This window comes from Ips typographus, linkage group LG2, assembly GCF_016097725.1.
Source record: "Ips typographus isolate SLU linkage group LG2, UJ_Ityp_2.0, whole genome shotgun sequence".
NCBI lineage: Eukaryota > Metazoa > Arthropoda > Insecta > Coleoptera > Curculionidae > Ips > Ips typographus.
This window is the reverse complement of record NC_138423.1, coordinates 2,668,427-2,685,383: the sequence shown is the minus strand read 5'-3', so window position 1 is coordinate 2,685,383 and position 16,957 is coordinate 2,668,427. Positions and strand designations below refer to the sequence as shown.

Here is a 16,957-nt window from a genome sequence, read left to right as displayed (position 1 = left end):
AAAGTCAGACAACCCTCTGGACCCCCGAATGTGCTGGCAAATTTTCTGGCCAGAACAGAAGCCATTGAAACACGAACAAACAAACTAGAACACCCAATTTCACCTAGATACCGTTGTTGTTTGACTGATTTCTTCATCTTTTACCCTCGACCACTTCGGGCACTAAAGCTAGCTGGACAATGGTATTTTTATGAACATAAAAACATAACCGGTTAACCGATTTCGGCCATTTCGGGAGTTTCCCACCGAATTGGTGTAACCTCTAATCAAATTTCAAAAAAAAAGATGACTGAAAAGTATTTTTTTTAATAAAGCAATCTCGTGTTGCAGAAGTGGAGTCAAGTGCAGTAGTGAAACACAGTATGTTAAAATGATACTGTCAAAATAAGTCTGTCAAAACAACTACACCCTGATAGGTTAAGTTTAGTATTAGGGTTATGTTTTTGTTTACGCTGAAGTTTTAAAGTTAATCAAACAAATCTTAGTTTGATTCTGACCTTATTGTTCCCATTCCATTTTGACATTACATTTCATAAACACTATGTAAAAATATTCTTCCATAGTATGTCTTTTTTACACATACCTGCTGAAAACTCAAAATCCAATACAAATTATGATTAGTTTCAAAATCAAAACATCAAAGAACCACTGCATTAATGGAAGGCTCGAAAATGGCCTGCGGTAGAACTAAATGGCGTCACCTAAAGATAATTGCACCAAATGGGCTTGTCAAACAAACTTGGAGAAGTCCCAAGTAAATGAAATGCAGTAGCGAGCCAAGTTATAGTGGGATTTGGTTGGCTAGTAGACTCTAACAATTGAGACGTCTCTCTCAAATTTACTTTACGAAATCGATATCAATCCAAGTGGCGTAACACAATATTGTTTGTGGTAATTTATTAAGTCAAAGCTAAAACTCTGTAACGATTAGTTTATCCAAAGAAAAATCTGAAAATATCATTAAATCTCAATCAAGGTTGGGTAAATGTAAAACAGAGATAAAGCGAGTAATTAAATCTCCATTAATGTCCCGAGGGGATACCAATAAAGCATTTTAAAATGCTTCCGTTCAAGCCAAGTTCCACATTCAGGAGTTTGGATGCTGAGTCAATAGATTTTTTTCCCTATCGATTTTCATTTGATTAAACGTTTTTATCCGGACGACTGTAAAGATTAACCGTCCCGATTAGAAATGATAAATAATCCGGAGCTTTATCCAATGAGACTAAATCATAATTAGTTAACTGGAACAGATAACTTTAAAGTAAATTACTTACTTTAGAGTTGCGAATAAGTGAGTTCTAATTTACATTTGAAATTTGCATTTGGTGGAGGATGGCTAAGTTTTAAGATTTAATGTCGAATAGTTGAAGATATTATGTAATAGTTGAACGTACTTTTTATGGAAGGAATTGTTTGCCTAGAAAATATTTCATTATCAACCGTTCTAAAATATTCTTAAAGCTACGATAGTAAACAGGAAGAGAAAATCAAAGCCAAAATGCCTTTTGTGTTACCAAAATACTAAGTAATACTTCTAGAGACCGCTTAGAATTACATAAGTGAGTTTCACTATCTCCTTCTCCTTTATATTACTTGCCGAAGTAAAACAATGCAACAAAATGTGAGGACCACAGAGTAATCAGCCTCATGAGTCACACACTGAAGATTCTTTAAGATTACCACCATGATATCCACTAACATCACAAACTGATCCAAATCCAAAATATATTAGACATAGACCAAAAGACATGCGCTGCATTCCGCTGAAGTCATAGTTGGTAACGATCTCACAGAAGCAAGGCCAACTTGTAAGGGGGTCAACAAGGGTGTGTTCTCTCCCCACTTCTCTTCAATTTATATTCTGAAGCCATCTTTCAGGAAGCCTAAGAAGAACGCAACGTGGACGTTAAGGTGAATGATGTATGGGTAAACAATATTCATTATGCGGACGACACAGTTCTAATTGCAGATAACATGGAGGATTTGTGGGATACGCTTGGGACTGTCGGGGAATGCAGTAAGATCTCAATATTAACAGCAAGAAGACTAAATTCATGATAATTACTCGAAAGCCACAAGAATTTCAAAACTGAAGCCTAACATATGAGAATCAACCAATAGAGCGAGTGAATCAATTTAAAAATCTAGGAACGTGGCTGAGTGAAAACTGGGAATCAGACACAGAAATCAGATGCCGGATTGCAAATGCCCGCAGTGCGTTCATGAAATTCAAAAAAGTGCTCACCAATACTGATTTTGATCTTGGCTTGAGAATTAGATTTGTCAAATGCTATGTCTGGACAGTGTTGCTTTATGGCATGGAGGGATAGACACTGAAGGTGAGCACTATAATGAAGCAGAAAGCATTCGAGATGTGGGCGTGTACTGAGGATTCCATGGACTGCAAGAAGAACCAACGATGAGGTCTTGAGAATAATCAATAAAGACAGCGTACTGTTAGACACCATTAAACGTTGATAAACAGCATACCTGGGCCACGTAATACCCAAAAAGAGATACCAATTCCTGCAATTGATAATTGAGGGGGAGATTGAGGGAAATGGCTCCGCAACGTTAGGAAGTGGACAGGACTGAGGACAATGTAAGAACTAGTGCATACCATACGTAATAGGGAAGAGTGGACAAATGTAATCGCAAACATCCATTAATGGACACGCAACAGAAGAAGAAGTGCCTATTAGTGAATAAAGGCTGCACGTCTGCACGTTTGCTACTTGATTAACCCAGCAATGTGAAGCCAAGAAATCCATAATAAAATTTCAAGTAGTGTTTCAGAAAATAATAATGTAAGATGGAATGATATTCATGATGATCGTACTAACAGCATGGAAATAGTTAACAGTTTCATCATCATCAGCTACGTCAGGATTAATTTGTACATCAGGATTTGGAAAACTAGACAAGTATTTTCATTCTGTATCTGTTTGATACGAAGATCAAGTAAACAAAGGCATTGTCTTGATTCTCTTTTCGATGTGATATCCCTTTTCCAAACTATTGAATCTGATCATTTTAAAGAATTTGTACACATATTGCTCTTAATCGACAGGTTTGCGTTGATGTTAGTTATGGAAAAAACGAGCACTTTGGTTTTCAGAACGCGGTCGACCATGTTATCTGCCATGATCACAGTGTCATCCGCGTACCGAATATTGTTGCATTAATCTTGATGCTACTCACCGCGACGCGACGTCCATATTTACTGTGTCTTGCTACCCTTTTTATTGGTACCACATCTGTTGTTGCTTGTTCTACTCTCACATCGGCAATTTTGTACAAGAAAAGTTGGATGTCAGGATATTTAACCCTGATCCTTCTTGCACTGCGATTATATTTATGACCTCGGCATAGATAATATTAGGGCCAGCTGCTTTCCCATTCTTCTAAGATTCAATCGCATGTATTATTTATGACTTTGTGATCCGGGGTCCCACATCATTTAATAAAGGATCTGATGCTGGTGGTGTATCTGGTCTAACGTCGTTAAAAGGTACTTCGACATATTCCTTCTATCTCCTTAATCTGCCTTCGACACTTATTACGATTCTGTTGTTTGCATTTCTCATGATTGCTGATTTCTGCCCTTGTTGCTCAATTCCTTCACCTTTTTGTACGTGTGTGATTGTGTCTTTTATCTTTTCTCCAGTTGTTTCCACTTCTGTTTGCTGGGGTACATTCAGTTCATTAAATTGTTGTTCAAATTTGTGTTCTTACAAGAGGATTCTTTAGCCTTTCGATGTCTATACGTTTCTCCTTCCTATGATATTTATGACGCTTCATGGATCACTGTTGACGTCCGCTCCTGAATATGTCTTCACCGATTTTAAATACTTTTTAAACTCCAGGTTCATCAAGATAAATTTGGTTCTTTCTGTCTGCCGGTGATTTCCAGGTGTATAATCTTCTCAGGTGGAACCTATAAAATGTTTTGGTGACCATCAAACTGTTTTCTGTGCAGAGTTGCACTAATCTGTCGCCCCCCTATTATACCTAGCACCAAGACTATATTTATCCACAATCTTTTCTTCCTCTTCTTGACCTATTTTTGAATTAAAGTCGGTATAAAATTCTTCTATCTCAACATCCGGCATGAAAGTCTCTCATATTGAGTTTGTCACTAGAAAGTTACATTTATTTTACTACAGTTAGTAAAGTGGCTTAAAAATTTTAAGAAAAAATATTTGTCAACTATATGCCTATAAAAATAACGTCAAAATTCTATGAATACAGGGTGGTCCAGTTTTAAATGTCAATAATTCACAAATCCATAGCCAATTAAAAAATAAGTTGACATGCATTATGTAATTTTCCTGAAAAATGATTCCTAAGGAAAATACAGTCCTTCAAATTTCTGTTTAAAAAATCGGTTTTTTGTCATAACTGTCAAACCGTTGGAACAATTTTGATCAAATTTGGAACACGCATTACGAAATTAATACTCATTATGAATGACGTTTGCCAAAATTCTCTAGTAGCCTAGATACAGGAAGATTGCCTTATCTTCTACGTTTCTAGATATTTTTCAAAAATTACGTGTTTTTTTTAATTTCATTGTTTACGATGAAAAAGAAATATCTCTTATAAAATTCTGATTTGAAACTTCCTGTACGAGAAGTTCAAAGACCCAAAACTAACTCAACCCAACTGAAAAATTGTCTTGGAAACAGAAAATTCACTTAAGAAGCTTAAAAAATTTAATTGTAGCTAGTTTTCATAGTTTCCAGACAAACTGAAAGACTTAAAAATTGTGTTTGTAACTAGTTTTCATGCAAATTGAGAGACTTTAATATTGAAAATTGATTTGTACTTGTAGACATAAAAAACTACTTTTTCTAGAATTTTTTACTACAAATTCATACATTTAAACCTTAAAAATTGACTTCAACACCAAAAAGTGACTATGAACTAATGAAAAGTAACATCAGAAGCTTAAAATTTGCATTTGAAGTAAGTTTTCATAATTTTAAGACAAATTTCAATATTTTAGTTTTGAGAATAGTCTTAGATAGAGGACATTGACATTAGATTCATGAAAATTGTCTTGAAAACTAACTTTTCGTGCTTTTTACTTTGCTTTTCATTTTCTTCGAATTCTGGACTATTTTTACTGCTTCAAAAGTGCTTTCAGCTTGGAAAATCGAGTTTCAAGACTATCTTCACCAAGTTATTGACATAGCAAACTTAAAAAACAATTTTTACATTCTTCATAGACTTAAAATGGCATTCGAAGATTTGTCACTATTAAATCGACTTCTAGACACCTCAGTGCTAAAAATTCGAGTGTTTCTTAAAAATCTAGATTGTTTTTAGTGCTTTAAGGCTGTTTTCAGTACCTCAAATCGAGTTTCAAGACTATCTTTACAAAGTTTTTGACTTATCAGGTCTAAGAGCCAATTTGTACACTGTCCACAGTCTTGAAAATGTTATTTCAAGCTTCTTCAGTATTAAATTGACTTCTACACTCATCATAGGTGCAATAAATTGTAGCATCTTTAAGAAATTCAGACTGTTTTTAGTGCTTTTAAAGGCTGAAAAATCGAGTTTAAGACTATTTTGAAAAGTCAAGTTTCTTGAGTAATAAAAGTAAAAAAATTTGGTATCAAATGCTACGATATTAGTCTTGAGAATTAATTTTTAGAAATGAAATAGTTCGAAAATTTAATTTACTTCTAGACTTGTTCCAGTCCAGAAAATTCAGTTGTACACCAATTGAAGTCCTGAAAATAGACTTTTGGACTTTCTTTAGTCCTAGTAAAGTCAGTTCTAGCTTTAAAAGTTAACTTTTAGATTATCTTTAGAAGTAAAAAATGAGTTTCATGCACAATACAATCTTTGTCTTGATTTCCGGACTGTTTTTAGTTCTTGAAATCCAGTTTCAGACACCAGGATGGCAGTTTGAGAAAACAAATTATAAGACTATTCCTAGTAGTAAATAGCAAGTTTTTAGACTATTCGGTACAAATTTGGACTCTCACAAGTCTTGAATGTTCAGTTTTACACTATAAAACGATTTTTTAAATTGAAATTTGAAGGACTGTAAGTTCCTTAGGAAACGTTTTTCAGAAAAATGACATACAATGCAAGTCAACTTATTTTTTGATTGGCTATTGAATGGTGAAGACACTTAAAACTGGACCACCCTGTATATCCAGAACCGTCATTTGAGCAGACTATATGATTAAGTATTAATGTATTCCATGAAATCGTCAAGACAACGACTTGGTTAAACTCTAAAGTCTGTAAGATTTATCAAATTAGAGTGGCAGCCTTTAATAGACAATTCCGGGTGTCCTTCCCGTCTACGTAATGCACTTTGGGGATCGACCGACAAAAGGCTAAAATTGGACTTCGACTTGTTCGCTCTTCGGCCGACAATTTTCTCCAAAACGAGCACAAACACGAAGAAATTTAATTTGGAATTGCAGCAGAAACACATGTGCCGGAAAACCTTCGGCCTGGGAATATTGCGGTGTCGAATGTAATTTATACTTTTGAAATTTAATATAGATTGGAATTCAATAAGAACTCACTAAGAGGGTTAAAGTCCGCGAGATTTATGTCACATCATTACATTGGTTGTACCAGACAAGTTTAGCTGACTTTTCCACTTTAAACTTTTTCTCGTCATTGGTGAGTTTTAAACTATTATCAGTAAAATCTTTCAAAAATATAAAATTGGTGTTATTCATAAGGTAAACTTCAACATATTCCCGGTAGAGTTTCCACGTACTGAACACAAAGCACAATCACATGCGTTGGCAGATTTATACGGATACTTTCGAAATGCAGTCTTGAATGTTATTTCGATTTATGCCCACTAGAATTCCATTATTTGGAATATTTATAGGACCAAAGTGGTCGCAGAAAGTAACCGGAATTCTCTATAAATTGCATTTTATGTTTTCCATCACGATATATTTCGCAGTAATACGTTTTGCTAACAGTCGCTAGTTAAATAAACCCAACACCTATAGAGCACGATATATGCATCACAATGGGGATATTTGAACACTAAACACATTAAATACATAACTAAATGTTTCGGTCTTGCTACTAGACGTACAGCTTTAGTGAAAGGGCTCGTATGTAATTGAATTTGCCATAATTAAACCTGGAGGGGCTGCTTTAAATTTAGACCAAGTTCCTTCTTGTTTTCAATATTAGTTTAGACAATATGCTCTAATTGTGTGTTTACCAAATATTGAAATAGAGCACAGTGTAAATTAAGGAGCACTAAATATGTAGTTTGTAATGTTGATGGTATTCACTTCATTAACTCTTGTATGTATTAGATGTATAGATCTGATAAATTTAAAACCAACAGAGAAACATAGATAATTGCATGCGCGAAACAAAGACAGAAAACCTTCAAAAAGTCAAAATAGGTCAACATTTTGCACCATTGTTGTCAAACTGACTGAATTCTCCATCTGGATTGTAATTACTTACATAACTTTGTTATTAGACAATTTGTAAATATTTGCATTTACTTTTATAACATACAGGGTGTTTAAAATACTACCAATTTAAAATACAGTCAAAATTCATCAAAATTCATACTCATTATTGGATGTTAATGGCGTTTGTCGAAACTGTCCAGTGGTGTAGATACAGAAAGATGGTTTTTCATTTTTACGTCACTGGATATTTTTCAAAAATTACAATTTTATTCAGTTTTATTATTCAATTTGAAAATATAAGTAGTATCTCTTAAAAAATTCTGGTTTGAAACTTTGTTTACGAGATAATTGAGTTATTACGTTCAAAGACCCAAAACCAACCATGAAAAAGCTTAAAAATTATCTTTTTAGCCAGTTTTCATAGTTTCCAGAAAAAATTAAAGACTTTAGTTTTGAAATATGATTTAGAAACCAGCAAATTTACTTGGAAAGAGTGAAAATTGACTTGAGAGGCTTAAAAATTGTTTTTGTAACCAGTTATTATAGTCTTCAGAGAAGTTGAAAAGCTTTAGTATTGAAAATTGACGTGTAGACATGAAAAACTAATTTTTCTAGAATTTTTGACTATAAAGTCACACATTTAAAATTGACTTGACTCTGAACCAATGAAAAGTGACATCAGAACCTTAATATTTGCATTTGAAGTAAGTTTTCATGATTTGAAAACACATTTCAATATTTTAGTCTTGAAAATAGTCTTAAATATAGGATATCGACATTAGATTCATGAAAATTGACTTGAAAGCTAACTTTTCAGGTTTTTCTACTATGCTGTTCATTTTCTTACAAATCTGGACTATTTTTAGTGCTTTAAAACTGCTTTCAGCTTGGAAAATCGAGTTTTTGACATAGTAGACCTAAAAAACAATTGTTACATTTTCCATAGGCTTAAAAATGCCATTTCAACTTTGTCACTATTAAATTGACTTCTAGATACTGTTTTTAGCCTGAAAAATCAAGTTTTCAGCCTCTGCACGATCTTCATAACGTTTTTGAATTAGTAGGCCTGAAAGCCAGTTTGTACATTGTCATTTTAAGCTTCTTCATTATTAAATTGACTTCTACACTCTCAAACTTGTACACTTACAAACTGGCATTCAGAACTGAGAAGTCAAAAATTGGAGTGCATAAAATTGGAGCATTTCTAAGAAATTCGGAAATTCGGAGACTGAAAAATCAAATTTAAAACTATTTATAATAGTAAAAGTTAAATTTTAGCACATTTCAGTGATGAAAGTGAAAAATTTTAGCACTAAATGCTACGATATTAGTCTTAAACACTAATTTTTAGAATTCAATTAGTCCGAAAATTTAATTTGGACTGCTACCAGTGTTTAATTGAATTCTAGACTTGTTTATCCAGAAAATTGAGTTGTACACACCGACTAAAGTCCAGAAAATAAACTTTTGGACTGTCTTTAGTCTTAGTAAAGTCTTTTCTAGCCTTAAAAGCCAACTTTTGATTGATTGTAATCGTAGATAATTTATTTTATGGTAATCAGAAGTTTGAAGTTGAGTATTATGACATGACATATCAAAGGATAGGGATTTCATTTGTTATTTGTCAATAATATTTTTTCTTAACTGAAACAATTGAAATATTCAAAGGAATTTCCATAAAACTTTCATAAACCATACAATTTTTGAAATTTCTTAGATTTCATTGACTTTTTATTTAAATTTCAGATGTTTAATAAAATTCAAATATTTCCGAAATTTAGAGGAGATTCAGAAATTTCATGAAATTTCTGATTGTTTTAATTTGAAATTTCCAAACTACAAACCCTACACGTGACACACGTTTACAGTTCCGCCATTTTGACCGTTTTTTTGGTGAAGTGTCACGAGACTTTTGGCGGATATTTTGATATTTTTTTTTCAAATTTAAATCACGTTTCATTTTTCATCATTGCCCAACATCATTGTTTGACGGTTAGGCTGCTAGATGGCGTCAAAGTTGACCAATTTTTTTTTCACTTTTTTGATGCAGCGTTTTACTCAATCGTAAATAACTCGCCAATTTGGTACACTTTGTGTAGACTTTTATACATCAGTGGATAGCTAACGAAATGGGCTTTCCAACGATATGGCAACACCGGTGGGTTGGGAATCTAGAGCGCGTCAAAGTTGATGAATTTATTTTCAACTTTCTGAACTTTCATTAGTGCAGTGTTTCAATCATTCCTAAATAACTCGCTTGATTGGTCCACACTATATAAACTTTTGCAAGTCAATAGATAGGCAATGAAATGTGCTTTCTAAAAATATAAAACACTAGTTGCTAAGTTAATACGTTTGACCGCTAGAGGGCTTCAAACTTAACCAACTTTCAGAATCTAAGCCACTCAAAACAGTTTTCAAACTTCTGATGACATTTTAAAGGATCATAATCCACTAATGCCATTTTGGTGTTTATGGCAATTTTTAGTAGTAAAAACTGAGTTTTATGGGCAACAATCTTTGTTTTGATTTCCAGACTGTTTTTAGTGCTTGAAATCAGTTTCAGACACTCGACCATGGATGGCAGTCTGAAAAACCGAATTTTAAAACTATTCCTAGTAGTAAATTAACTTTTAAAATTTAAAACCGTCACTTAAACTTTAGAATTCCGTTTGGACGTTTAAAAGTCACTAGACCTTTTTTTAAAAAAAAAAGATGAATGAAAATCGTTACCTGACCATTTTCACTGTAAAAAGAACTACGTGACTTTAAAAATATCAGTCTAAACTTAAAAACTGTCACGTGACGTTAAAGATGATATTTTTAACCTTAAAAATAGTAGTTTAAAACTGAAAAACGATCATATGAGCTTCAGGATTCTAATTATACGTTAAAAGAGTCAATTTTATGATTGAAAGTGTTACGTGACCATTTTTACCTTAGAAACGGTCACGTGACCATTTTCACTGTAAAAGTAGTCACGTGATTACTGATTTTAAAAACATCAATTGAATCTGAAAAACGATCACGTTACTCTTCAATTGAAACGGTTACGTTATATTCACAATACGTCATTCACCCGGGTGGAAAGTGAAAGCAGGTAATTTTCATCTTTCCACCTAGTTTACACATAAGAAATAACGTTATTACATACCTGGTTGAAAATAATCTATTTTTCTCCTTCCAAGTTTTTTTTTTCTAGTTTACCTTGTTCTTCCTTCTTTCTCCACAACTCATTGTCTACTTGATATAAAGTAGCCATTTCCTTTATACCTAGTGAATCAGTATGTGCAAAAAAAACATAAAAATGCGAACAAGCTTATTTGTAATGCAAATGTCTGAAAAAATGACAAATGCAAAATAGTCTTTTCCCATTACAGCTTCTTTTCCAACCGCATTTTTTACGGCCGCACTTTAGAGCGCAAGCATTTAGACTGAAGGCGTTGTTTTAAAAGCATTTAAAGCTCGCACTGTTGTTGTATTTTCCAAATAAAATTCTTCTTTATTAGCCCCATGAAACACGGCTACAAATGCGGATCCGAGACGGTTATTTTTATTTTTCAGCATCTGGCAGACTTGTGAGTAATGACGTTAAAGCGTCGCAATGTTTTGTGGGGATTTTCCGGAAAACCAACCACTAAAATTCTTGTTTTATTGAGGGATGTTACACACGTTACTGACCTATTTAATCAGAATTCACATCATATTTGAAATGAAAAAGGGATTTTAAATTTGGTTGCAATATTGAAGTTTATGTCAACATAGTTGTGACTAAATTAAAAATGTAGAAAATCTCCATTAAGCGAACCTGATTGGAAAACTCCATCGCAATTAAATTTTCAAAACCACGAGGGATCTATTAGGAGGAAAAATGCGAGTTACAAGCAACGAAATAGGTTGTCGTGTTTACAATTTACTAGGGATTTAATTAATTTTCGAAAATCTTTGGACACATTCTGTGCCTCTCTGTTGCATAAATTTTAATTAAGTAATGTATTTGCGTCTACCTGAACCACCGATTAAATTTTGTGTTATAATGGTATGGAGTGTTCCATCGATAGTTCATTATTTTTTAATTTGTGAGAAAAAAGTTGGTTCACGCCAAAGTATTTAGACAATATTGTCACGAATGGAAAATCTATTATTTCAAAAGATGGACTTATTATTTAAAAGTATAAATTCATTAAATTAAAGCAGCATCGCTATTTTTAGCGATGACAAATCACCGCTCGACATGCGTTGGTAAGGGAGACGGTGGGAGACTCCGCCTCATAACACCATGATGTAGTCGTCCCGAATCCTGCAACCCGCATCGGGTTCGTAAATTAAGTGAATTGTAAACCATTTCCTAAATAATCCCCCAATATTTTCCACTGCCTTCAGTCTTTAGCGTTCTGTATTTAATTACTTTCCATCTTCATAATGTTGGTTCATTCTCCTCGTCCATCTACCATCCGTCATTTGAGCAAAATGCCCCGCCCAGTTTCTTTTAAGTCTAGTGATTCGTGATATAACACCTGTTCTCCTTAGCAGATCTTCGTTTTGGATATGATGCCGCAACGATACGTCAAGCATAGATCTCTTCATGTTTCGTTGGGTTATTTTCAGCTTCCTCTGGTAGACGTGGTTTCCGCACCGTAGTTCAACACCGGCAATACGCACTGATTGAAAGCATTATTCAGCCTTACATAGGCACCCCAGGAAAGTGATATTCTTCAGTTTACAGGTTTGGTTAACTCTCGTTATTCCTAATTTTTCGTCCAGGTATACGTAGCTATCCACAAGTTCTACCTATTCAGTAAGTTCTACGTATTTCATTTTTGAAAAGTTGATTTTAAGACCAATCTCAGAGCATACTTCCTGTAGTTCCTGTAGCATCTGCTTTATATTGTTACGAAATGGACTTTTAGTGTTACCTCGTATGTGAGAGCTGTTTGTGAGATAGAGAGATTTATGTCATAGTTTGAAGTTTAAGAGAGAATGTCAATTTCATGATATTCCCGATTTCCTTGAATCCATGGAAGCCTATATAAACAGCTGGGCTGGAACCGGTTGAGTTATACCAAGCATAGCGCAGTTAAGATATTCCAAAAAGCGAAAAGCAGCAAAATCAATTACTGCGAGAAGCAGTGAACTATGACCCGGAGCTAGAAGAACCCCACAAACGTCACCGATGTCAGTTATTGGATAACGGGTAATTATTAATACATTTTTCTTTAAGACTAAGATAGACGACAATTCGGGATCAACCAGCCAAGAAGAAGAGGACCACAATTTCCCCCAGACCTTCCCCCCGGGTGGCGAGAATTTTATTCTCAAAATCTGGGTAGAACCTTTTCACAGTTATCCCAGTGCTAACTGGGCTCTGACTGCACTCCTGGCACTTTTCCCCGCTTTGCCTACTCAAAAGGGAGAACTCCCCAAAACTTTAGGATGTAAAAACAAAGGACGAAAACCGGCTGTTTGGACATCCTATAGTTTGCCAGGACCACCAGAGATGGACGAGCTGACGAAGAAAGAAGAAATGGCCGACAAGAAGAGCGCTAGAAGTGTCCTTCCATCAGCGGGGCCTCCCCCTTCTTCTCCTAGGACAGAGGATGGCGATGCAACGCTGGGAACTTGTAACGACTTCCTCTTCCAGACCTATCCTTTTGGTCTACTGCGATGGGAGGGTAAAATGCAGTAGCTTTGCTTGACCCATCTATCTGAGGCCACATTGAGTTAGTGAGTTAGTTGTTGTGATTGTAAAGAGTTGTCAGTTTAGACAGCAGTTGTAAAGTTGAGTTAAAAGTATCGGGTGGTGCTTTTGTGTGAAAAAGGGTACATTTTGTGTCAGAAGTGGGATTGGATATCGAAAAAACAGTGAAAACTGCGAGGAAAGAAGAAACCGACGAAGACTGCTAGAAGTAGACTGTTGAATGCCAGTGAGAACCCGATTACAAAACGCAAAAATGGACGAAACAATGAAACGACCCGTGAAGCTGATTCAAGAAATGAAAGCGAACCAAATAAGTCGAGATGCAAACTAACTAGACCGCAAGTTAGAGGAAATGAAGGCAAGCCAGGACAGTAAGCTAGAGACAATTTGAGGCCAAATTAAATGACATAAAAGGACAAATTAAGGATCAGTTAGATTGTGTTATAAATGAAATGAAGAGCGAAATGGAAAACTGGATGGAATCCATGGAGGAAAAAGTGACCCATACTGTTAAAGAAGTTACGGAAAGAATAAGTGGAGTCGAGGAAACTCTGCAGAACTTACAGGGGGAAGTTGATAAACTACCAGAAATATCACTGAAGCCAACTTTAGTTGCCAGCTCAAATGCTTGTTGGAACATAAAACCTCCTGTTTATGATGGTGAACCTCTTGGCAGATATACAAGAAACCGTTTGAGGCTGCTGCTGAGGCGAACAACTGGATGTAGAGTAATAAAGCCACTGCTTACACAAGCTCTGGAGGTTTTGCAGACCCTAGAAAGCCACTACAAAAACTACGGCGACTTGATTCAACATCTGGAAATGAGGTTTGGGAACAAGCATTTGGAGCAAGTGTACGAGGCCTTGCTAGTCAAAGAAACAACGAGACTTTACAACAATACAAAGCTGACATTGCCCGTTTAGTTTATCTGGCTTATCCAATCCCAGGACATAAGAGAGCGTTTGTAAGAGGCGTGAAAGATCGCGATACTAAGCAAGCTTTAAGACTAGCCAGGTGCAAAACATTACATGATGCCCTTACCTACGCTTTGGAGTTTGAGGCAGTAAAGCAAGTGTCACGAGGACATGCACAAGTACGCCAAGTAAGAAGCCGAACACCAGAGCACAGGAATCGATATTCAAGCCCAGGCCATTCAAGAACCTAATCAGACTGGAATCATCGCTTGGAAACCCGACTGGAGACCTTACAAAAGGAGCTAATGTAAATGTGGAGTAAAGAGGCAAAACAATCATAGTGTGCAAACGCATCCATTTTCTCGTTCTTTTGAATGTTGGAACTACTGCCCTAAATCGAGAAGAATAGAGAAACAGAAAAGATGGGAAAGGAGAAGGCAAAATTACCAAAGCAAGCGGTCTGCACGATTCTTGCGATGCTGCGGTGAAGAAAGATATAAGCAACATCAGTGCCCCAAACCAAAAGGAATGGTGAATTATGGAAGAGAAAGTCTAGCTAATGTTCATCAGAAGCAAAAGCTGACTGAAAATCATCATTCACCTTCAGTAATTAAGGTAGCTCGCCTTCAGCAGAACAATACCAGCTAATGGTGACCGGAGATAGTGAAGCATTGCAGGGTTAGTGATACCGGAACAGAGTTTATATTGGAAACAGTCGGAGGAGATACAATACATATTATGGAAATCTATGAAGCTAAAATCAAGTTTGGACAGCTTGAATTCAATCATTTGGCTTTATGGCTTTTCATACTAGTATGTTTGTTTTTTTTTACTGTGTAGTAATGATTATTCAATCGCTTCTCATAGATCTCCTTCTTTCTATTAGTTGTTTGGTAGCAAGTCCTAGCTTTTCCTGTAACTTGGGACAGTATCTTCTTTGACTTTCCAACATAACATCTGTTTATGATTTCTTCTGGTCCGCATGCTTTTAGTTGTTCTGTGAAACATGTTTTGAAACTCCCTACATCTGGTTGAGACATGGTTTTCTCCCAGGATGTTGATTGGGAGATAGGTAGAGCTATTCTTTACCGTGATCGTAAGGGAGTCTCTCGTATAGGAAAGTTTAGACATATGGTGATTTGCCTAGGCATTTACTACAGTTAAAAATTGCCAAGAACTTGCTATTTGTCTAAAGATTTACCATTTGATGCTTATCGATTCCACAGTCACTTGACAAATGCCTAGTTTAAAGTTTAAATTCAGGCAGATATTTATTAGTGTTGTTGCTAAAAATAATTATTTATGGTGACATTACAGTTATTACCAATGGCGTATATGTTTTCTTGCTTCTTGAGGCTTAGGAAACATTATTGCTATTATATACCTCCGTTGAATTATCAATAATATTAGAAGTAGTATTTTCAGTAACATTAATTGATGTGTTTGCTATCAAAAGTACATTACAAAATCAGTCATGGTCACTTTAACACTTTAGAGAGCAACTCACTTGTTATTCAATTCAATTCTCGTTTGCTCAAATTAAAACTAATTGTGAAATATATGATCCAATTAATTTTTTTACTAAAAAAATCAAAACAACAATGACTTACCTTCCACCAGGATATGATGGCTGGCGGTCGTGACCCTCTAGACTCACACGTGATGTTATAACGTTTTCCAGCACTAAAATGATGATTATTTCCGATCAGGGTGACCTCCAAAGGCCTCAGGTACATATCTATGGAAATTCGAACCACTAAAGGAGGCTGCCGAATGCTGTTATTGGCTTCACAGCTATAAGTCGTCAGTAAGTGAGATCTAAACCAATCAGAAATCAGTAAGTAACAGGGAAAACTTGGGGAGAATAATACCTGGTTAACTTTTCTATCCTTAAAATACTTTGAGATTTGGCACGATCTGGGAAGTATTGGGTTTCGTCTGTTATTAATGTGGAGTTTTTCCACCATGATACCTGTAAACAAAGATAAGTCAATAATTATTTAAATTAACAAGATTTTAATGAGTTTTGACTTATTTTGTGTCAGTTCTTCAATGTTCAGTAATCAATTCAAAGTGTATTACTAGTATTGTAGGAAGCATTTTTACGCACGAATGAAAGGAATGGTAATTTTCTAAGTGCGTATATTATTATTGTATACTATATTATGATGGTTGTGGTAAGTTTGTTACTAGTGAGGCGTACGTAAGACCTTTTGTTATTAGTGAGTAAAAAGTCTTACTGCTGAATGAAGCTTTGCTTAAAATTATTAGTAGATAACATTCACTGATTCAGTGGTAACATTCATTCGTTTATTACTTACATTATTAATATTGCAGTTAAGGTGCGTAAAAATTGAAGGGCGATTCCAAGATTTTCCTCACTCAACCGACAATGTCACATCTGAGTTAAATTATTGTATAACCAACAGGAACTCTCAGAGGAAATAATAATACGACGCGGTGTAAGACAGGGGTGCGTACTGTCGCCGCTGTTGTTCAATCTTTATTCGGAGGAAATCATTCAGAGAGCACTAGAAGAAACAACAACGGGAATAAAGGTTAACGGAATACCCATTAACAATATCCGGTATGCAGACGACACCATACTTATTGCCGAAACAATAAGAGGGTTACAGAGCTTGGTTGATCAAGTAGTGAAGAGCAGTGAGGAAGGAGGACTTACCTTAAATATCAAAAAGACCAAATTCATGATCATTACAAAGTCAGCTCAACAACAGGAAAACCTATGGATCAACGGAAAACCAATAGAGAAAGTTAGCAAATACAAATACTTAGGAACAACGGTTAATGAAGATAATGAGTACACCGAAGAAATTAAAGCAAGAATTGGACAGGCCAGAACCATATTCAATAAAATGAGGAATGTGTTATGCAGTAGAGATCTTAATCTACACCTTAGA

General features: G+C 35.2%; 1 protein-coding gene across 2 annotated transcripts in view; it reads right to left on the bottom strand.

Moving 5' to 3' along the window:
• The window catches only part of LOC145725449 (nephrin-like), a 378,014-nt gene that overhangs the window by 142,746 nt on the left and 218,311 nt on the right, over positions 1 to 16,957 (bottom strand). For both annotated transcript variants that reach the window (XR_014177277.1, XM_081974215.1), the window contains exons 4-5: positions 15,908 to 16,008; positions 15,647 to 15,854 (exon numbers count right to left, since the gene is read on the bottom strand). Coding sequence is in view for 1 of the 2 variants with exons in the window: in XM_081974215.1 (XP_081830341.1) it covers positions 15,647 to 15,854; positions 15,908 to 16,008 (309 nt within the window). In the remaining variant the exon portion in view is untranslated. The remainder of the gene's footprint in view (positions 1 to 15,646; positions 15,855 to 15,907; positions 16,009 to 16,957) is intronic.